At 38.5% G+C, this 21,146-nt stretch overlaps 1 protein-coding gene and 1 long non-coding RNA gene across 26 annotated transcripts in view; one reads left to right on the forward strand and one right to left on the reverse strand.

The window, feature by feature from the left end:
• The window catches only part of LOC307001429, a 41,913-nt gene that overhangs the window by 8,523 nt on the left and 12,244 nt on the right, over positions 1–21,146 (forward strand). The window contains exon 3 of one of the 2 annotated variants that reach the window (XR_013798241.1): positions 14,628–14,748. The exons of the other annotated variant lie outside the window; for it this stretch is intronic. This is a non-coding gene — a long non-coding RNA (uncharacterized lncRNA). Of the gene's footprint in view, positions 1–14,627; positions 14,749–21,146 lie in introns of those variants that run through there. 2 annotated transcript variants of the gene reach the window in all.
• The window catches only part of obsl1b (obscurin like cytoskeletal adaptor 1b), a 30,311-nt gene that overhangs the window by 7,009 nt on the left and 2,156 nt on the right, over positions 1–21,146 (reverse strand). The window contains exons 2-32 of one of the 24 annotated variants that reach the window (XM_079617894.1): positions 19,262–20,381; positions 17,551–17,820; positions 17,188–17,448; positions 16,763–17,068; positions 16,426–16,692; positions 16,054–16,329; positions 15,659–15,934; positions 15,200–15,475; positions 14,613–14,888; positions 14,035–14,310; positions 13,480–13,818; positions 13,310–13,381; positions 12,215–12,697; positions 11,516–11,776; positions 11,142–11,360; positions 10,643–10,918; positions 9,572–9,847; positions 9,035–9,310; positions 8,459–8,734; positions 7,643–7,918; positions 6,834–7,109; positions 6,477–6,749; positions 5,990–6,265; positions 5,626–5,901; positions 5,277–5,552; positions 4,743–5,018; positions 4,380–4,649; positions 4,004–4,270; positions 3,622–3,891; positions 2,888–3,154; positions 1,619–1,885 (exon numbers count right to left, since the gene is read on the reverse strand). In XM_079617894.1, coding sequence (XP_079474020.1) covers positions 1,619–1,885; positions 2,888–3,154; positions 3,622–3,891; positions 4,004–4,270; positions 4,380–4,649; positions 4,743–5,018; positions 5,277–5,552; positions 5,626–5,901; positions 5,990–6,265; positions 6,477–6,749; positions 6,834–7,109; positions 7,643–7,918; positions 8,459–8,734; positions 9,035–9,310; positions 9,572–9,847; positions 10,643–10,918; positions 11,142–11,360; positions 11,516–11,776; positions 12,215–12,697; positions 13,310–13,381; positions 13,480–13,818; positions 14,035–14,310; positions 14,613–14,888; positions 15,200–15,475; positions 15,659–15,934; positions 16,054–16,329; positions 16,426–16,692; positions 16,763–17,068; positions 17,188–17,448; positions 17,551–17,820; positions 19,262–20,276 — 9,247 coding nt within the window. In that variant the 5' untranslated portion in view covers positions 20,277–20,381. Of the gene's footprint in view, positions 1–1,618; positions 1,886–2,887; positions 3,155–3,621; positions 3,892–4,003; positions 4,271–4,379; positions 4,650–4,742; positions 5,019–5,276; positions 5,553–5,625; positions 5,902–5,989; positions 6,266–6,476; positions 6,750–6,833; positions 7,110–7,642; positions 7,919–8,458; positions 8,735–9,034; positions 9,311–9,571; positions 9,848–10,642; positions 10,919–11,141; positions 11,361–11,515; positions 11,777–12,214; positions 12,698–13,309; positions 13,385–13,479; positions 13,819–14,034; positions 14,311–14,612; positions 14,889–15,199; positions 15,476–15,658; positions 15,935–16,053; positions 16,330–16,425; positions 16,693–16,762; positions 17,069–17,187; positions 17,449–17,550; positions 17,821–19,261; positions 20,382–21,146 lie in introns of all 24 variants that reach the window. The other 23 variants (XM_079617900.1, XM_079617883.1, XM_079617902.1 and 20 more) reach the window with 23 other exon arrangements.

The raw sequence follows: 21,146 nt of genomic DNA on the forward strand, positions 1-21,146 counted from the left end.
TTGACATAAAAACATGTGTGTTATGTAACACATTTAATTAGGTAAAAGAGAAACGCTATTGTTACGGTGCGTGTCCAAGCTTTTTCAATTAATTCCTATAGAAGTTGAACTACACATCTGCACAGCGAATTGTGGGATTGACACACAGACCAGAGATAGCGTTGAGAGTGTCAAAAGTTTGGGCAGTTCTCAACTTAATGCAAATATAAAGGGAAAAGTGGGGACAGCAGCCAATCGCTGTGAAGTATAGTGATCTCTGTCTAGAGCGTTTTAAAATTTAGAATTTATACTGGATTTAGTGCGTAAAAATCATTGTTTACTCTTTTGACTCTGCATTTGTTATGTTAAATATTGCAGTTTGCATGCTTTCATTATTATTACACTGGCTGGTTTTACAGAAGTTTATCAAATTGGCAGCATATCTTCAGTTAATTTGGAAACAGATTAAACACACTTGCTAAGACACCCCTCTATTTTAGCATTGTCAGCGACACTGAGCAGAGGTTTGCCTAATGAACATTCACCGTTAAGACTTCATTTGACAACGATCAGCAGCTTATCAACGGAAAACCATTTTGATCACATTTGAAAGGCTGTGATCTTAAAACCAAGTCACTATTTATTATAATATTTGTATTATTATTATTTACCTCTGGGTTGCCCTTGTTTGACTTTTGAGATCACATAGTCAACTGTGTACATGTCAATCTGTCTAGTACACCAGGAGCTTATCATTTAACCATACCTCAGCTTTGTGCTTAGAGGACTTTGAGAAGAGTCCTTTGTTGTAGTGGCATTTACATGTTATTGTCATCCTCAATGACAGCTCTGTGACTCCAAAGGATAAGCCCTATTGAGTGACTTGGCATAGAAGTGATTACCTTACACCAGCTCCTTATGCTTGTGAATGTTTGACATGTTTCGGTAGCTGGAGTCTGATCATGTGATCCATATCTTTTTATACGTGTAACCTGACACATGGTAAGAGCAGTAGCAAAAATGTCTGTCCATGCCATTGTACTGTCATCAGCATCAGAAATTTAACCAGTTTGATGACTTACATCATTGCCCTGGACCCCCTTACCTCTCACGACTAAGTTAGATGTGTGAATGGCCAGATTCCACCCCTTATAAGTTAATTGTTGGCAAGGCAATTAAGGAAAAAAGACAGATTATTGCAAGCCTGTATGCCTTGTCATAATAAGTAAATCTGAGTATTTGCATGACCTTTATGGTTAATTTAGGGATTTGCTTTGGCTATGTCTTTTAGCTCATTTTGAATGTCTGTTATGTTGAGGGAGCAGTCTGTAGTTTTTAGTCAGTTGGAAAACAATTACTTTGTTGTGCTCAGGTTAGCTGAGTTTGCTTTCAGTCGTCTTTTCACTTGAAACTGGATTAGGATTATATTTTAACATTAAATCCCACATGAGTATTTTTATCTAATTTTCTAGTTAAAGTAGTCTTAAATCCTTGAAGAAGATAAATACACTTGAGATATTAAGACTTGTTTTCAGAAAATGTGTCTTTAACACAAGTGTATTTTGTCTTACTTCACTGACAGATTCTTATGTTTGTTTTAAAAATCTCTACTATGAAAACATTTTAATTTGCACAGTACCTTTAACATCCAATCTTGCTAATGATCTGATATTCTCAACAGAGAATATGTAGGTGCCAGTGTCATCCAAGGTCAGGTTGGAGATGGTAAGGCTGTGTACACGTCCTTTTGCAGTCATACGCCAGTGGTTGTTGTTTTTGAGAGCGTGCCCATCCTTCTGCCATACACCCTCCACATTGCTATGTGACAGCTCCACCTCAAAAGAAGCTGTCTCTCGTTCGTAAGTCTGGATCTCAGTTAGACCTTTCCGAATCTTGATTTTTCGTGCTGCGTGGACAAGCACAGGTTGTCAAAGACAAGAAAAGTATAGTTCAATGGTGATGTAGTTAGAAATCAGTGAAGTGTGTGAAAAAGAAAGAGAGAGAGAGTAAGAAGAAAGGTAGAGAGATTAAGAAGAAAGGTGAAAAAAAATAGAACAACAGTTGCTGAATTAGTTGGCTCGGTTTTGTCCGCCTGGTGTTAGCAATACACTAAATCCTGCCTTCTATCAGGGCTATGCCAATTTTTTTTAAGTATTCCAAAACAGACAGGCAGACAGGCATTCCCTGTGGAAAATGGTGGTTTATTTTAGAGAGTTGGTGACACCACCCTAGATTTTGAAGGCCAGTGCATAAATTTAGCTGCAATGAAAACAGATCCAGATTCATAGTTGGTGCCAGCAACAGCCAAAGCACAGACTTTCTCTCATCACTTGCTCATTTGTACAACACAGCTTTATCTTCTTAAGCTATCCTGAAAGGAATGTTTATCACTGGTAATTAATTGCTTGTCTGCTAAAGAGCAAATTAATTTTATCGTTAGAAGTTATGTTAAGAGATATTGAAAGCTTGTTTGGTAAGGTTGATGTGCAATGGAAATTAGTTGTGAGCAGAGACGCATGTAACTTTTATCCTCCTCTCATAGTATCTGTGTTTCACAGGCAACTAAGAGGAATTAAAAGGTTACTTCACCAGGACCTTCCACCAGCTCTTGATCTAGTTCTCATTCGACATGCTTAATTGAATTATCATAGCTCTTCTGATCTAATGTCAATACTGAAAGCTGCTTCCCGGGCCTTAGTACGTGGTCTGCCAATCACCTGTTTGCTGCTGTCAAACCATGGAACAAGTGTCACTAAAGTAGCTGCCTCTTGATCGCATTACTCTTGGTTACTTGATTCAGTTTGTTTAAGACGACAACATCGCAACGGGCAGTAATGAGGGACCATCACCGTAAAGAAATGCTAACAACAGCACATAGTGAGAAAGAGACAAGCTCATGCAGACTCACGTTCCACACTGAGCTTGGCTTGTGTGCGGTCATGGAGAGTTTCACAGCTGTAGGTGCCTCGGTCTGAAAGGCTGAGTTTGTGGATTGTGAGAGAATGTTTTTTTCCACTCTGCTTCAGAGTGAATTTGGACCCTGGATGTATAACCACTCCTTGTCTCATCCACTGCACCTCCGCTGTCTCAAGGCTGACCTCCACCTCAAGTGTTGCCTCAGCAAACTCCTCTGCAACCACCGGGTCCATGCTCTTTGTGAATAGCACCTGTGCCTCTGAATACAGATCAGGGTAATTGATAACATTTTCCCCCATAGCAGTTTTTAACACGTTATAAAGCTCTTTATATTAAAAAAACAATGAGCAAAGCCAATAAGGACAACATTATTTCATGCGCTTGGAGTACAGCTCCTCGTTCTACATTGCTGTGTGCTGTAGTAACACTTGTCTCTGTCAGTTAAGAGTGGAATTCTAACTGGAGAAGCTGTTAAGCACAAGCCATCATAAGCACCTTTTCAACAATTCAGGCATGCCTGAAAGGGTCATTATTAAACTCAAACATGTAGACATGACATTAGAGACCTGTGCAGGATCTTAAAGAAAATACCACTCTACACACTCCAAATACCATTTTGTAGAAAATTACCTATTAGTTAATTTCTCACTTAATATGTTGACTAAAAAAAAAAGTTAATTAGTCAAATATTCTGTCCAAGTGAAATACTTATTGATGATATACTACCTTGGACCTGAAGGATAGCTCTGGAAATCACACCTTCAGCCTTAGCTGTCAACTTGCAGCTATCTGAGACTTGGCAGTTGTTGATATGCAGCATATGGCATAATCCATTACTTGAGATGTTGAACTTATGATTTAATGAAATTGGCTGGTCATTCCTAAACCAGGCCAACTTCACATCCTCTGGAGACACCACACACTTAAATGTTGCGTCTTCTCCTTCCATCACAGTTATGTTGTGTAGCTCCGCAATAAACTCCACAATGCGAGGAACTTGGGAAAAGAAGAGAAGGAAGTTGGCACTAAAGTAATATATGATTTGTTCCTGATTCCAGGTTAAACTTTATGCAGATGCACACAAATCTTTTGGTAGAATTTTACTTACTATTCACCACTACAGCAGCTGATGTCCTTTCATCTTTGGATTCACAAGCATATTCTCCTGCATCATCTTCTGTGACGTTATGTATAGTCAGGCTTCTCACTCGACCATCAGCTCTGATTGTAAAATGTCTGTTTGGCGCAATCTCTTGGCTGTCCTTAAGCCACTGAACATCTCCTTTTGACTTGTACAGTTCACATTTTAAAACCACATCCCTACCTTTGAGTCCCACTACGTTTTCCAGTGGTTTGGAGAATTTCACTTTCATTGCTGATTACGAAACAGTAAAGACAACATTTTACTGCACACTTTTACAAGCAATGAATTATTAATACATATAACAATTTGTACAAATGTATGTTTCATTCCCCAGTCTTACCTTTGACATGGACACTAAAGTGCATCTCATCAGATCCCACGTGACATGTGAACTCTCCAGTATCACATCTCTTAAGTGGGTTAATGGTGAGGTAGTGGGTGGTACCATCACTTGTTGTATGGAAACGATCCCCCTTGATTGGATCATGACCTCTCTGCCATTTCACTGGGGCATTGACCCTGTTAACAGTGGCACGTAGTGTCACACTGTCTTCTTCATAGGCTGAAATATTTGTTCTTTCTTCTTTTTTGATGAATTTGAATGGTGTTTCTATGAAAAATAATTGTGTTATTATTGTTTTACACACAATGTTTCAATTGATATGAAATTAAATTTTCTTGGGTATGCTACTGGTAAATTTACCTTGAACCGTTAGCCTAGTTATCATTTTGTCATCAGTGGCATCACAGAGATACTCTCCAGAATCAGATGTCTGAAGTCCTGATATCACAAGCTTCCTCGTTGTTTCTCTGCTTTCAATGTGTGTGCGTGCATCCTCTTGTAGTAAACATCCATTGCAGTACCACTGGACTATAGCATTTACTCGTGATACCTCACATTCCAGGATAAGCTCATCTCCTGTCATTAAAATGTGGTGTTCTGGCTTCTCTGAATTTCCAACAATGGACACTGGAGCCTCTGAACAAAAATAATTAGTTATTTTTTGTACACTTGTCAAAAAAAAAAGCAAAACATTTAGGAGTACAACAGCTTGTCACTGGGACAGTACCTTTAAAGATACAGCTTTGTGCTATATCTACACCTATTGGTAGGTAGATAAAGTACTTTTGAGGATATTGCCCCAATGACAAGATAAAGATACAAGTTTTGTACATTTTCCACGACCATGTACATGCATGTTTTTCATTGTGTACATTGTTTTTTAACAAGTAGTACCTTCTACAGTAACATTGAAGACAACTTTATCATCTTGTGCATCACAAATGTACTCCCCTGAGTCCCTCAACTCAGCACTCAGGACAATCAGAGATCTGAATGTCCCTTCCTCTTCACAGATGAAATGCTCCTTTCCCTCAACCTTCTCATTGTCTTTAAGCCAACTGACCACCCCATTTGCTCTTGAGATCTCACATTTTAACACAATTGCATCAGATACTGCAAAGTTCCGTTTCTTTTCTATGTCAGCTTTCCGCAGTATTTTCAGTGGTGGATCTGGAAGGACAAGGGTAGAATTTTAGTTGGTTGCAGTGACTTTTTTAAAATCTCTTTTCCCCCTGAAATGTACCTTTGATTTTCACTTGGAAATCCATTACATCATCCCTGGCATCACAGACATATTGCCCTGCATCATTAAAAGCTGCAGAGTGAATGGTTAACTGTCGACTTGTGCCATCCTCTGTGATAGTAATGTTGCTGTTTTCCTCAATCTCTTCTCCATCCTTCTTCCAGCTAACTTCAGCATTTGGTCGAGACACTTCACACTCAAGGACCACAATGTCTCCAACAAGTTTCTCTACTGCACAGGTCATTTTCCTTGGCCGAATAAATCTAACTGGTGGCTCTGCACAAAGAAATTAAGTCATTATGGACACTGAGAACTGACATTTGTTTTAAATTACGAACGATTAAACATAGGGTCTTTGACACACCTGCAATATTTACAAAGAAGGTTACTGAGTCATCAGCGGTGTCACAGACATATTCTGCAGAGTCTTTGACAGTAGGTTTTGGGATAATAAGCCTCCTATAGACACCATCAACCTCCAGAATTAGGCTGTCACTCTCCTCCACTTCAAGACCATCTCGATACCAACGTACTGTGGCATTGGGTCTAGAGATTTCACAGCTCAGGACCATCCTCTCAGAAGTCTGTTGGCAAAGTTCCATTTGGGACTGGCTTGGAGAAACTATGCGCACCGGTGGTTCTTTAGGGGGACATGCCACAAAAGTTAACATGACAGCAAAATTGAGCGTATCAATGTTCTTAATGCACGTTCCTGATCTTATTGCACGCAATTCACCAGTGTTACTCCAAGTTTAAAAAAAGTATAATCTTATCCAATTGAATAACATCACAAACTGTCATCACAAACTCCTTTTTCTTGTACATGCTATATTTAAACCTGAATTTGATACCTTTTATGTTTAGATTGAAGAATATTGAATCATCAGCTGTGTCACAGACATATTCTCCAGAGTCCTCAACACCACTGCGCAGAATTTTTAGCCGTCTATATGGACCTTCTGTCTTTAGCTTTATGTTTTCACTCTCTTGTAATTTCTGGCCGTCTTTGAACCATGTCACCTTTCCATTTGGTCGTGAAAGTTCACAGCTGAGGACAATTTCTTCAGGAACATAGCGGTCAAGGTGGACATCTTCCTTGGGATATACAATCATCACTGGAGGTTCTGTAAAGCAAAACAAAGAAAATGGCCTTGTAAATGTAATTTTATCAGATTTTGACTGATAGGAATATAGACTCATTTACTCACCTCTTACGTTAACTTTAAATATTAAGGCACTATCTCCAGCACGACAGGTATATGTTCCAGAATCGGACAGCTGAGCAGACTGGATGATCATCTTTCGTAAAGTGTTTTCTGCCTCTATGAGGACATTGTCACTAGACTTTAACTCTACTCCATCCTTGTACCATTGTGCAGTAGCATCTGACCTGGACACTTGACAGCAAAGGAGTAGATTGTCTTGTTCCACAATATTTCTGTGCAGATCATCTTCTGGTATGTAGGCAAATGTCACAGGAGGTGCTGCAATGAGAAGGAAGTGGTCATTATTTTTTTGTTATGCTACTTTTACTTAGTCACACAATTATGACATGTTACGCATGCAATTCAAGCACTGATGATGATTGCTTGGCCAGCCCTGTTGAACTCTTTCTCCACTCTATAAGCCAAATGAAATACAAAGAAAAAAAGAGAATGAAGAGTTAATGAAAGCTTTGTGAGAATGAAGTGCTATTAAGCACAGATAATAGTGGTTACAAGGCATGCTTGCCCAGCGTAAGTTTTTATTTTTTTATTTTTTTAAGTAAAGAGAACCAATATGCTGGTTAAATAGCATCTAAGGATGGCAGTAGTTGGTGGGAAAATTGCAAACAAACTTGTGAAGCTTCAAAAATATTCCTGCATTATGGAAATGGTTAAGGAGCCCACAAAAGCAGCAGAATGGATCTGTTGAAAGGTAGAGAAGAATGCGTTCACCCAATGGAAACTGAGTTCTACTAAGTTGATGTATTTGTTAGTTATATAACAGAATACTTTGGATAAGGTTTATATGTCACCTTTAACATCCACAAAATATTCACTGATATCATCAGCAGTATTACAACTGTAAAACCCAGAGTGGGATACATTTGCTGATTGGATAACCAGTGTCCTCATGGTGTGCTGTGATTTGATGTAAACCCCAGATTGAGGTAGGAGCTGTAATCCATCCTTGTACCATTGGACCAGGGCTGTAGGATCAGATATCTCACATTGGAGAATGATTGGCCAGCCTGCTTCAACTGACTTGTTCTTCTCAATCTCAGGAACAGCTGAAAACATCACTGGTGGAGCTAAGAGCATTTTTGTTCAGTAAAAATTCATAGAATTACCAAAAAAAAAAAAAAAAGCCTTTCCAAGTTATATATCCAGATAATCGATAATGAAATAATGAAATTAATTGATGAAAAAGATGAAAACTTAAGTACGGCTAATGAATTAGACACTTTGCTGAGTCCGTGTGTATATTATGAGTTGATCTCTTGTGTTATTATAGTTCTGAAGCCTATTACTCTGAACATAACTTAATGAGCAGGTCTAAATTAGGTGACATCCTCTATACATATTATATTAATATTACTATAGTAATATTGTATAGCAATTAGTGATTTGAAAGATGTTCAAAATCTTTACAATCCTTTTTATGCAGTAGTTTGTGTCAGTAAAAGGGGTGAGGAGATCATTGTATGGTTTAACAAAATGGGGCTTTGATTATTTGGTTATGAATGTTTTCTTTGTTAAAATCTTATAAGGGCAAACAGCATTTAGTGGATGAAGCGTTATTTGACACATTGTTAGTGGTTTTGAGAAAAAGTATGTAGACTCAAAATCACCTGCAACATCCACCTTGAATGCTATGCGATCATCCACAGCCTCACAGCTGTACACGCCTGAGTGTTTGAGCTCAGCGGAATGGATGATCATTGTCTTCATAGTGCCCTCTGATTGGATGTCAAGTCCACTGTCTTGTTGGAGTTTGACTCCATCTTTGAGCCAGGAAACTTGGGCAGTAGGGTCTGAGATTTCACACTGAAGTATAATGGAACAGCCTGCTTCAATAAACTTGTTCCTTGCAATTTCTGGGAGTGCTGAGAACCTTACAGGGTGAGCTATGAAAATGTGGAAAATGTAAATAGATTGTTTTTAGATTATTGACAAATTAATTTGTGAAAAAAAAAGTACAAATCTGTTGAAAGACATTTAGGCAGTCTTAACCTACAGATGTGTTAGTCACATGATTTGCTCAGTTATCAAGAAGGGAGAGAAGCAGAGTTTAAATGGATGGTAAAAGATGTTAGATGAGATACTTTTTTTTTCCACAGGGAGGGATTAGAAATTTGAAGGAATATTTATATAGGGCATACACAGCATTTAATAGTTAATTTGTGTGGTAGTGTTGTGAAAATCACCTTGAACGTCCACCATGAATGATACGGTATCACCTGGAACATGACAGGTGTAGTTTCCAGTATCAGACAGTTTTGCTGATTGAACAGTTAGTTTCCTCATATTTCCATCTGTTTGGAAATTTAGCCCAGGGTTTAGGGCCAGCTCTTTACCATCTTTACACCAGAGCACCTGAGCGGTAGCGTCTGGTAGCTCACATTTCAGAACGATTGGGGAGTCTACTTCGGTTGACTTGTTCTTCTCCACTTCTGAAATTGGAATGAACTTCAGTGATGGAGCTACAGTGTTGTCAGTGGCATAGAGAAAGAACTGCATGATTTAGTGGAAAATTACTGGCTATTATGTTGGTTTTCTTCTATTTATAAATTCATGTGCCTGAGTGATCAGTTAACATGTCAAGCTACTTTTGAGGGATAAAGGCCAAAATATTTGTCTTTTGCTTCTGAATAACCACTTTACATGGTTAAATGAAGGAGATTGCTTGACTTGATTTATACACATCTCATGTGGTGTCTTCATGATAGAAAGCATCAAATCACCTTTGATTTCCACATGGAATGTGATGAGGTCATTATTTGTCTGGCAGCTGTATGTTCCGCTATGACATAATTCAGCAGTTTGCACAGATAGTGTTCTCATTGCTTCCTCATTCACAGTGACAATATCATCTCGAGGAAGCACCTCATTCCCATCTTTGTACCACCAGACTTGCGCATCAGGGTCTGAGACTTCGCATTGCAGTTTAAAGGGACTTCCTGACTCAATGCATCTTGTCCGTTGAGCCTCAGGGACACTGGAGAACGTCACTGGAAGAGCTACAGACAATTTTGTACAGACACATTTACTTTTATATTGTTTGTTTTCTTTTTATAAAACATACATTTCATTTCATATTTATAGTTTTTCTCAACTTGATTCTCAAGAATGAGCCAAAATATTGACAATCATTCACCGTTTTATGAAAGAGTCTGTTTGGCATGAACGTAACTTTAAGAATATGCTGACTATTAACTGTAATGATCAATCAAATAGAAATACAAAGCAGACATTCTCAAACATCAAAATATAAGATGAAAGATTAGTAGCGCAAGAGTAAAGGACAACATGGAAAGTAACAGATATTTAACAAACAAAGACAAAACATGGGAAACAAACATTATAGACAAACATACTGAAAACAAATTAGTTTTTTTTTTACCAATGTATCAGGCCTTTGCCTTTGTACATTTGTTAGTCATTGGACTTTCTGTAATTTCCTCAGTATATCATATATTTAGTAGAATGTATTATTAGGAGTAATAGTAGTAATATGTCAAAAGGATATTTTCTAAATCGATATTTGTAGGAGACAATTACAGTAAAAGTTTCTTTAAACACTTTAGACATTGGTATTACCAATTGTTTTACGTCAATGGGAAAAAGGTCAATGGGAAAAAAGCACTATCTTGGATAAAAAGAATTTTTTTTACTGAAATGTTCATTAGCGGTGTAACATCTTACAACAACCTATTAGAACAATAGATTCTAGAAAATTAGTGACAATTGCATGATTGAAGTGGTTAGTTTGGTAATCGGATGGATTGAGCTGGCGTAGATGACTGATGAATCACCTGGTAGGTCCACTGCAAACTGAACGGTGGCATCATCTGTCTCACAAGCATCTTCCCCAGAGTGAGATGGCTCGGCTGTTTTGACAACAAGAGCTCTGAAAGTCTCCTCAGATTTGGTGATAACGTCACATTGTTGGAGGTCCTCACCTTCCTTGTACCAGCACACCTCTGCCATTGTGCTTGATACCTCAGGTTGTGGAAAATTAGCATTGACTGTTTCATCATTTGACTCGCTCCTTTCAGTCTCATGGATACTTGAAGTTTGCAAAGATGTAGCTAAGGGGTTTAATTTAATATGTTTTAATGTAAGCAGACAATTTGACCTAAGCAGGTAATATTTTAAATAAACGTTTTTATATTTACATGTAACATGCATGACAGGGACGTATTTGTTTTGCTTTGTTTTTATTTTTATTTTAGTTATTTATTTTTTAAATAAAGCTGTGAATGACTGAAACTGATTATGAAGCTGTGTGGATTTAAACTAGTTTCAAATCACCTTGGACATCCACCTTAAATATGATGTCATCATCCTTCGATTGACCCAAGTCAGTGGCTGGAGCATTCAGTCCTTCCATTTCAAGAATATGTCCATTTTCATTTTCAGAGTAAAATTGTATTTTGTCCTTGTACCAATGAACTGGAGAATCACCTTCAATTGGTCGGACAACTTCAGTTTCAAATGGTTGTGTAATTAATTCTTCTTTATGACCAGGTTCTTCAGTTTTGAGGGGACAAAGCAATGTGAGTATCGTATAGTGAGAATCTATCAAGAGTGTGAATCAATTTGGGTACAGAACATTTAAGCAAAAAGCCAGACGAAGTTAGTTGCTTTTGTTCATTAATGCTGTGTTAAACATAGCTTTAAATCACCTTTCAGTTCCTCTTGATAAGCAAATTCATCCTTGGTAACAGTCACATGTGCTTCTTGCAGACATATATTTGATGACTGGATGAGCTCTTTCTGTGTTGTAGGTTTATTGAATATCACCGTTGCTTCATCTTGTTGGCAGGATATAGGTTTTTCTTGAGTTGTGTGGTCAGAGCTCTCAGTTAGCAGTACACTGGAACAGTCTTCATCAATGGGCAAGTGCTCATCCATTCCACAAATTGTTGTGGAATTTGTCCTCGAGGCTAGGGATATTTCAAGTTATATGAAAAGAGACATGTATTACAATTGTGACACATTACATTGCATATTTTAAGTCAACTAAGCTAAACTGCACTTATGTATTTATAGCCTTACAATCGATAATCTTTCTATAGGTTTGTAGTCTTTTTCATATGTCAGAATGTTTTTCTCTTTCTGCTAGAAGTTAAATTCAAGATGATACAATTAAACATTTTTGTGAGATGATCTTTGTTAGATAAATATTTGGTGATAGAGTTTTACTGGTGAATAATAATCAAATGCAGCTACATTATAGAACAGGGCTGTTTTTGTTTCTAAATTCAGTAAATGGATCCAAATAGACGAATGACGTTAAATGGTTGTTAGGTGGTAAATGTCAATGGCTTATATTTTGCTCTCATCATTATTTGCAGAATGATGGAGCTAACTATTTAAATCACCTTCAACATCCACCTTAAAAGCTAAGACATCTTGATCCATATCACTTTCTTGTATTGTGATGTGATTTGAGCCTTCATCTTCGAAAATTGAAGTACTTGTCTGGTTCATTGGTTGCAACTGTGTTTGCAGCTGTTGTAGCTGAGGTTGCAGTTGTGGTTGCAGCTGTTGTAGCTGAGGTTGCAGTTGTGGTTGCAGCTGTTGTAGCTGAGGTTGCAGTTCTGGTTGCAGCTGTTGTAGCTGAGGTTGCAGTTCTGGTTGTAGCTGTTGTAGCTGAGGTTGCAGTTCTGGTTGTATCTGGGGTTGTAGCATCGGTTGTAACTGTGGATGTAGCATTGGTTCTGGCTGTGGTTCCTCTTCGGTCAGTCTGAAGGTTGTTGGAATGGACATTTGGGTCCCTTCTCCAGATCTTAACGCTGTGAGTTTGTTGTTCTCTTTTTCAGATCTGATCTCAGCCTCAGTTCCCGATCTTCTCAGGAACTCTTCTATAGTTGAGTGGTTTACACAAAGAAAAGTTGAAGTACTTTTCTGTCTTCGTAATCAGAAAAGCTTATAAAGACGTAGTTTTTATTGATTGGTTAATTTTTAAGATCATTTCAAGATTGAAAAATGTAAGAGAGATGACCATATCACAAAGTGGTCTAAAAACAAGTCAAATATTGGTTAAAACACATATTAAAAACAAAACATGATTACGCAAGAAGTCAGATCACCAACTTTCATTCACTCAACCATTCATTCTGTATTCCAGTTCTCTATAATTCAGTCAGCACAAGATGATTCTGAATGACACATGAACAAGATGACTCAAGCAAATGTAGACAGTGTACAGTATAGGTTTAAATGAAATGTGCGTCAATGAAGAATGAAGATATGTAAATCTATAGAATGACTGTTAGTTTGAAAGAAGGGTTTGCAGACCAACTGGATGTTGGATAAAGACAGGGCTGCATGGATTAGTTTTGGGAGCTGTTTTGGGTAGGTAACCAAGATGCAGGGGACCAGCATCTCCAGGAAGAGCCATTGGATAAAAACACCCTTGTTAGTGGCACAGAGGTGCTGGGTTAAATACTTGGGTTGAGGTAGCATTATATCACCTTTTATATCCACAGTGCTCTGGACAGAGTCATCATAGGTCTCACCACTGAACACCTCATAGTGAGACAGTTCTGCTGTTAGGAAAGCCACAAAGAAAACAATAACTGACTTGCTTCAGTCATGTCAATGCTCCTAATTCAGAATGGCGTACAAGTAAGTGGCAAACCACCTTGGTCCATTTCAAACTGGATGGGATCATCTGGTGTCTTAAGGCTGTTTACTTCAAAAAGAGATGTATCAGGTGAGTGGATGATTAGAGTTCCTCTAGATGCATCTGAATGAATTTCAGGATCAGATTCAGGTTCAAATTCAGATTTAGATCCAAGTTCCAATTCAGGTTTAAATTCAGCTGAAGGTTCAGATTGAGGAATCATGACCTCCTCATCTTTGGTCTGGCTGACACATGGAGTGGGATCTGAGATCTTATAATGCAGTGCAGCAGGTTCCATCTCTTCATTGCATTTGGTCATCTCAACTTCAGGATCAGCCAAAAATCTTGGTGGTGGCACTACAGATGACCATTGATAGAGGAATGCTTTGTTAAATGTGACTATTTTTCAAAACGCAGAAAGACAGAACCAATTATGGCCACTGAAACCAAGGGCACGTACAAGTTACAGTCAGAATACATTAAAAGAGAATAAAAAAGCTACGAAGAGCACACAATTGTTAGTTGTCACACAAAAACATTAAGAAGATTAAAAAGCAAATATTTGAAAATCACCTTGGTCTTGTACATTAAACTGGATGACATCACCCGTTCTCACACAGTCGTACCATCCAGTGTTAGAGGGCTGTGCTGTCTTGACAGCCAACGTCCTCCTGGTACACTCCAATTTGATATGAGGCTGACTTTTTGAGACGAGCTCTACACCATCCTTATAACAACACACATTGGCATTTGGATCTGAGATCTCACCGTGCATATCAGTGGAGTAGTCTGCTTCAACCAGCTGGTTCTTCACAGTGTCTGGTAATGTTGAGAACATCACCGGTGGGTCTAAAGGTGATCCGTTGCATATTAAAGAATATACAGAATTAATATCCTTTATTAAAAAGTTATCTAGACTGCCTAATCTGTGATTTCTCAGACCATCTGCCAAGTAGCAAGTTAAATAAAGTAATGCAAAACATGTAACATCTGTATCAAATCACTGCCCATAAGTTGGATGCATGGTGAGAGGCATGTCCATAACAGCGACGCTAAGAGACGCAGACAACAAAAGCTTGAATTGTTAGTGTGCATCTAGTTTTGCAAATGTGTTACTGGATGTACAAGTTTCTCAAAAAGTCACAAATCACCTTTGATATCCACAGTGAACTGGACAGAGTCATCAGATGTTTCACAGCGGTACAATCCAGAATGGCTAGGCTCAGCTGGATTGACTACCAGTGTCCTTGCATCTCCTTCTGACTGAATATCCAAACCAGTCTCTGGCTGAAGCTGTGTATTGTTGTGGAACCAGCGGACATGGACTGTAGGATCTGAGACCTTACAGTGGAGTTCAAAGTGGCCACCAGCTTCAGTGCATATATTCTTCTCAGCTTCCAGAACAGCTGAGAATCTCACTGGTTCAGCTACAGATGATGGTTCGTATCAGAATCATCAAGAATTACAAGAAATTACCCAGATTAAAGGACCTATTGCTTTAAGATAACATGTACTGTAACAACTGAGTATACAAGAACATCATGACTGAAAAGATAATCCAAAATTGTAAAACTAAAGCAGGAAAAAAAAGGAGACAGAGGTAATGTACAACATAAATTTTTTGAAACATATCTAAAGAATGTGACAAAAGCGCAACACAGGAAGCAGTGATTGTTAGTGGCATAATTGCAAGAAGACATGGTTAATTTGTAAGTCAGGAATAAAGATGGCAAATCACCTCTTATCTCCACATGAAACTTGATGACATCATCCTTTGTTGTGCAGCTGTACACACCGGCATGAGATGGGTGTGCTGACTGAATACTGAGTGTTCTCATGCAGTCATCTGATTTGATGTCTACTCCAGATTCTACAAGGAGCTGATCCCCATCTTTGTACCACTGGACCTGTGCAGTAGAGTCTGAAATCTCGCACTGCAGAATAATGGGGCAGCCTGCTTCAATGCACTTTCTCCGCTTAACCTCTGGGACAGCTGAGAACTTCACAGGTGGGGCTATGGATATTTTAGAGTGTTTTAAGTCCCACTTTATGAGTTGAATAGTCATTTTTTACATTTCATTTGAAATATATTTTAACACCTGTACAGTCTTAATCAACATTGCCATTGTCTTGCCATTTGTTAGTTGTCTGGCAAAATGAAAATGTAGCTTAATTCACTTGTAAAAATAGAAATCACCTTTAACATCCACATTGAAGTGGACAGCATCACCCCTTGTCTTGCAGCTATACACCCCTGAGTGGTAAAATTCAGCTGATTGGACAAACAGTTCCCTCTTTGTGCCCTCGGATTTGAAGTCTAGTCCACTTTGTGGCAGTAGCTTCGCACCATCTTTGTACCAGGAGACCTGGGCGAGTGGATCTGAGATCTCACATTGCAGTGCTATTGTTGAGCCTGCTTCAATGGATTTGTTCCTCTCACCCTCCGGAAGAACTGAGAACCTCACTGGTGGGGCTATATGTGTTTTCATTTAGCAGTATTTAGTAAACTTTAGAGACTTGCAAGTGCAAGATTCTTTTATTGGACATATTTATTTGATTTTGAAAGGAGAAATAAGAACAAAAATGACTCACCCTCAACCTCCACATTAAACCTGATGACGTCATCAATAGCGTCACAGCTGTACACTCCTGAGTGGGAAAAATCCGCTGATTGGATGACAATCCTCCTCATTGTTCCTTCTGATTGGATATGCAGACCTTCCATTGATTTAAGTTCAACACCATTCTTATACCAACGAACTGGAGTCTCAGGGTCTGACAGCTCACAGTAGAGTACTATAGGGTTGCCAACCTCCACAAATTTGTTTCGATCCATTTCAGAGAGTGGAGTGAATTTTACCAGTGGAGCTGATTAAGAGGAATATAAAAGCCAGTACAACACAACAATTATTAATATCCTCATAAATATATCTCAATGCAAGAAAATCAAGGTTAAGTGTTTACCTTGTATATACAAAGCAGCAGAATCTCGAATTCCGTAAGCAATGAAGGTGATCTCTGCTCCATTGTCTGTGTCTCGTACCCCGCGAATGCGTAGGGACTGGTGTGTACGTGAACGCCTTATTGAGAAACGGTCATCGTCTTGAAGCTGATTTCCATTTAGAAACCAAGTGCCTATGACTGAGGCAGAGAGCTCAATGGTAAAACAGGCATCCTGGCCCTCTGGTACTAAAGCATCTTGTAGAGGTGCTTGGATTCTGGTAACTGGAACTAGAAAGAATGAAATGTGTTAGTGTTTTCTTTACTTGTATGCAATGGACAGCCTTATAAAGGAGCTTACCAAGGTGAACTGCTCGAGGGAACTCTACATTTCCACTCCTTCCATATTTGTTGACACTGCATATCCGAAATCTGTAGTCTGCCTCGCATGGAACACTGTCGCCAAGAATCTCCACTGAGGTTGCAGAATCTGTAGTCAAACATTGCAGCCACTCTTGTGAGCCAACCTCTTGTCTCTCAATTATGTACCCTGAAGGTGGATTCTTTCGAGAGTCTTGTGCTGGAAACCAGGAAAGAAGAGCTCCATTCGCTCGTTCTGTGTTTATCTGTACCCCAATTGGACAGCTTGGTGGACAGTGCCTTGCCGCTGAAATTAGCACAAGAGAAAAAGAGGTTTGTTAAAAATGTAACGAAAAATTAATACATTTGGACATTCTGGAAAATAAGTGTTTACATATTAATAATTCCAAAGAAAAGTTGTCATACCTTTCACCCGTAGCTGAGATGAAGTTTTTGATCTACCCACATAGAACATGACCAAACCAGAGTCTTGTGGTGTGGTGTTTACAAAGACCAAAATGTGTGTCCTTCCAAAAGATTTGATAATGGTCTGATGGGTCTCCCTTAGCTCTGTTCCATCTTTGTACCAATGAATGTCCATTTCCTCCTCCTCCACCTCCACACAGAAGGCTGCATTTTCCCCCTCCAGGACATCAACTTTTCGTGGCAGTTTTCTTACTATAGTGCCTTCAAGAGAGTCACTTAAATTATACAACTGCAGATGCTAATCAGATGAATTTGTTTTCCCAGATAGATGATGGCAAATAAATATAACTTTTTTTGTTTTACCTTTGACTGCTACCTCTGCAATGCTTCTACCCCCATCAGCCATCTCGCATAGATAAATCCCATCGTCATCAACTCCAATATCACGAATTGTCAGTCGACGCTTTGTCCCCCACTCTTCCATCCCATATTTGGCTCCAGGCTGTAGTCGTCTGTCTTCTAAGTACCATGTGATTGGAACAGAGTCCTCAGGAACTTCACACTCAAGAACAGCCAAGTCTCTCTCCCATACTTGCAAGTCGTTGAGTGGCTGCTTAAATCGAACAGGTGGCTCTATTACAAGAAGAAAGGACCCAAAAAGGAGAGTTTTAAAAGTTATCTTTATGTCAGTAATAGATAGATCTCCATTCCCTCAGAGATACATTGCATACAATACCTACCCACTGACAATAACCATCACATGTAGTGTTTTGGATACTGGCTTAGCCAGCAAGACTTCCTTGATAGAACAGCTTCACCAGACAAACCATGCTGGTCGAAAAGCAAGTTTTTCTGGTGAACTGCATGTTAACCTTTTATAACAACACCAGCATACACTAGCCTCAATCAGCATGGATATTCATGCATGTGTAACCCCTCCGATTCTACTCGCACCGCTCTGAGCGGGATTCACACTGTTGTTTCCTTACTACCTGGCCTCTGTTACACATGGAAATTCAAAGTAATCTAGTGGATACTGCTTTTCTTAGTCTAGTTGTGGCTTTGATGTAATCTGTAATCAGTAATTATGTTGCTTTTGTATTATTATACTATTATATTTTGGAAAGTACTGTCTGTACTGTATTTTTGTCTAATCTTTCATTTTAAAATATCAAAAAATTCTTGAAACACAAATTTATTTGAGAATCAACCCTGCTTAAAGAAATTTAGACTAGTTTTCAGAGAATGTATCTTTAGTAGAAGAGTATTTTGTTGGTGTTCAATAATTTTTAAGTATAAACAAGTTTAAAAGAAATTTAACAGTGCAATAAGGCTCACATTCAAGAAAACATTCATGAAAACTTGTGATTTATAAAAGTCTTAAGATTTTAGCAGTATTGCTTCTTAAATATAAAAACAAATTAGTTTTTATACTGGAAAATTTGTAAAAAAAAGACTAATTAAATCCCATTAAGTTATTTTTTGCAGTGTACCTAGCTTTTTTTTTATAGGTTATGTTTTGACACTACATCCTTGACATTATTGATGTATTTTTTGGTCTTGTTCGTGCTTGCTTTAGTAGTCATACCTTCGATTTAGACTTGGTGACTCGAAACCCTTTTGAGCTTTATGGTGTTGCCTGGCTCTGATACAATATGGTCATGCAAAGCAATCAGTTTTGACTGTTTGATGGTCCATGTGAGAAATATGATCTTGCCTCCAGAGATTTCTATCACATGTGTGGGCCTCAGGCCTTTCAAAGCTTAAGTGATTTTGCAGATATAGGACTGGATGGAATCTATTTCATGTTAATGAGTTTGGCCTGGTCAGGTAATTTTAAAGCTCCCTTGATGCATTTCCTACAACTGAATCATCATAAAAGTTACTGTTCATTAGGGAACCAAATACTTGACACAACAGCTGGCAACTGGCATATTAATGGTACAGGCCATATAAAGTGTATGCCAAAATAATATATACTGTATAATGTTATAGATCAGGTGGTAAAACCATAAAATTGCATTGAATTTGTATTGTACTGTATTTATAATTTTCCAAATGAGGTGACTCTTACCTTTGACAAGAAGGTGTACAGCACTCAGGGTTTGGCCTGCAGTGTTTGAAGCAGAACAGACATAAACTCCATTGTCCTGTTGTTTGCAGTAGAGAACTTTAAGTGTGAAGTAACCCTCTCTGTCTTCATACAGGAGATACCGTCTCCCAGACAAGATAAGTCTCCCATCTTTCCTCCATAATATTTCTGGTTTTGGCTTCCCAGTTACATAGCAACGAAACTTTGCATGTTTCCCTTCTGTCACTGCAAACATTTTCACTTTGGCTGAATTTGGTAGCGGGTCATCTTTCAGCCTTGTTGCAACTTGCCTACCACTTCTCTGTTTTCCCTGATGTGCTTTCCAGTGGCCATTAGTGTATCCATTACGGTTCCCTTCATCTTCGTGTCCTGGTCCTGCATCCACCAACAGCACAGCCCCTGCCAGACTCTCTCCAAATTCATTCCTGGCCTTACACGTGTACACCCCTCCGTCTGGTGCTCTTGTCTTGAAAATCTTTAGCTGGAACCACCCTCCATCCTGATAGCTGATGGTGAAATGTGTGCTCTCAAAGATCTCATTCAACTTCTTGCCATCCTTCTCCCACATCACTTCTGGTCGAGGTTTTCCCCATAGCTTACAGGAGAACATTGCATCCTCTCCTCGTCCAACCCTAGTCGAGAGGGGCTTGATGAGGAAGCGCGGCTTGTTTTCCTCCCGAAATTCCATCTCCTGTGCTTCACCTTCTACTTTCAAAGTGGCTGCTGCGTACGTCTCTCCAATGCAGTTCTTGGCCTTACAGATGTATTGTCCACTGTCCTCCATTGTCACAGAAGTTATGATAAGGTTGTAGACATTGCCATCCTCAAACACCCGGTATCTGGCCTCTGGGTGGATCATCTCATTGTTTCTCTCCCATATAACTGCTGGTCTAGGATCCCCACTGATCTGGCATTTCAGAACTGCATCTGTGCCACTCTGTACAACTACAGGACGAGGGTAGGCCAGGAACCGTGGCGCTCCACCAAACACATCCATCCCTGCTCACTTGCCAACCTCCACTCAGAGGGACAGGCTACAGGCATTCAGTCTCTTTATTACTCTAAAAGAATTTTGTTGTCCAGCCGTTTATCAAGTAAGACTCTAAATCGTAAAAAAGAAAAAAAAGTGCACTTAATATATGATTTGATAATAACCAGCCATTTCATACATGTATATAATACGGCATGTACGTAAATACCAGGGTTGTGCACCATTCAAAATTCCATTTCAGATCCTGAATTTGAATTGAGGTAGCAAACAGTATTGAATTTGAATATAAAGAAGAGCAATTATAATGAATTTGTAACTTATTTGATAGTTTTGAAAGACTATTGTAAAAAGCATTACAATTTGAAATGTATAAGCCTTTGACATGTAGATGTAGTTACAGTAGATGTAGTAAATTCTTTACTTTAGAATTCCACTAAACCCTTGTAAAAACAGTCTTATCGAATAACAACAGTCTAGGTCACCAATACCTAAATAGTCAGTCAAAAAGGAAATAATTTCATGTAATTTAGTAAATCTGCAGAACTTGTATTTCAGCAATTTTCATGTTAGTTTGTTTATTACATAATGCTGCCTTAAACTGCACCTGGGAAGCTTTGTATCTAACAAATTACTTGTCTAAATCAAACTTAGCTTTACTGTATGTTAAGCTCTGTTGTATATAACAAATTCATTTTAATGAAATAGAATTCATTTTACTGTTCTGTTTTACTGCAGAGTAGATACACCTCTTCCAGCGTCAACTCATTACAGATAAATATATACGTTGTTTGATATTATATTATATAAAGGTCATAATTATTATATTTATAAAGCAAAATTACAATTGGCATCTAAAATGTGACTTTTTGCCATAAT

Source organism: Phoxinus phoxinus (assembly GCF_949152265.1).
Source record: "Phoxinus phoxinus genome assembly, chromosome: 7".
Lineage (NCBI taxonomy): Eukaryota > Metazoa > Chordata > Actinopteri > Cypriniformes > Leuciscidae > Phoxinus > Phoxinus phoxinus.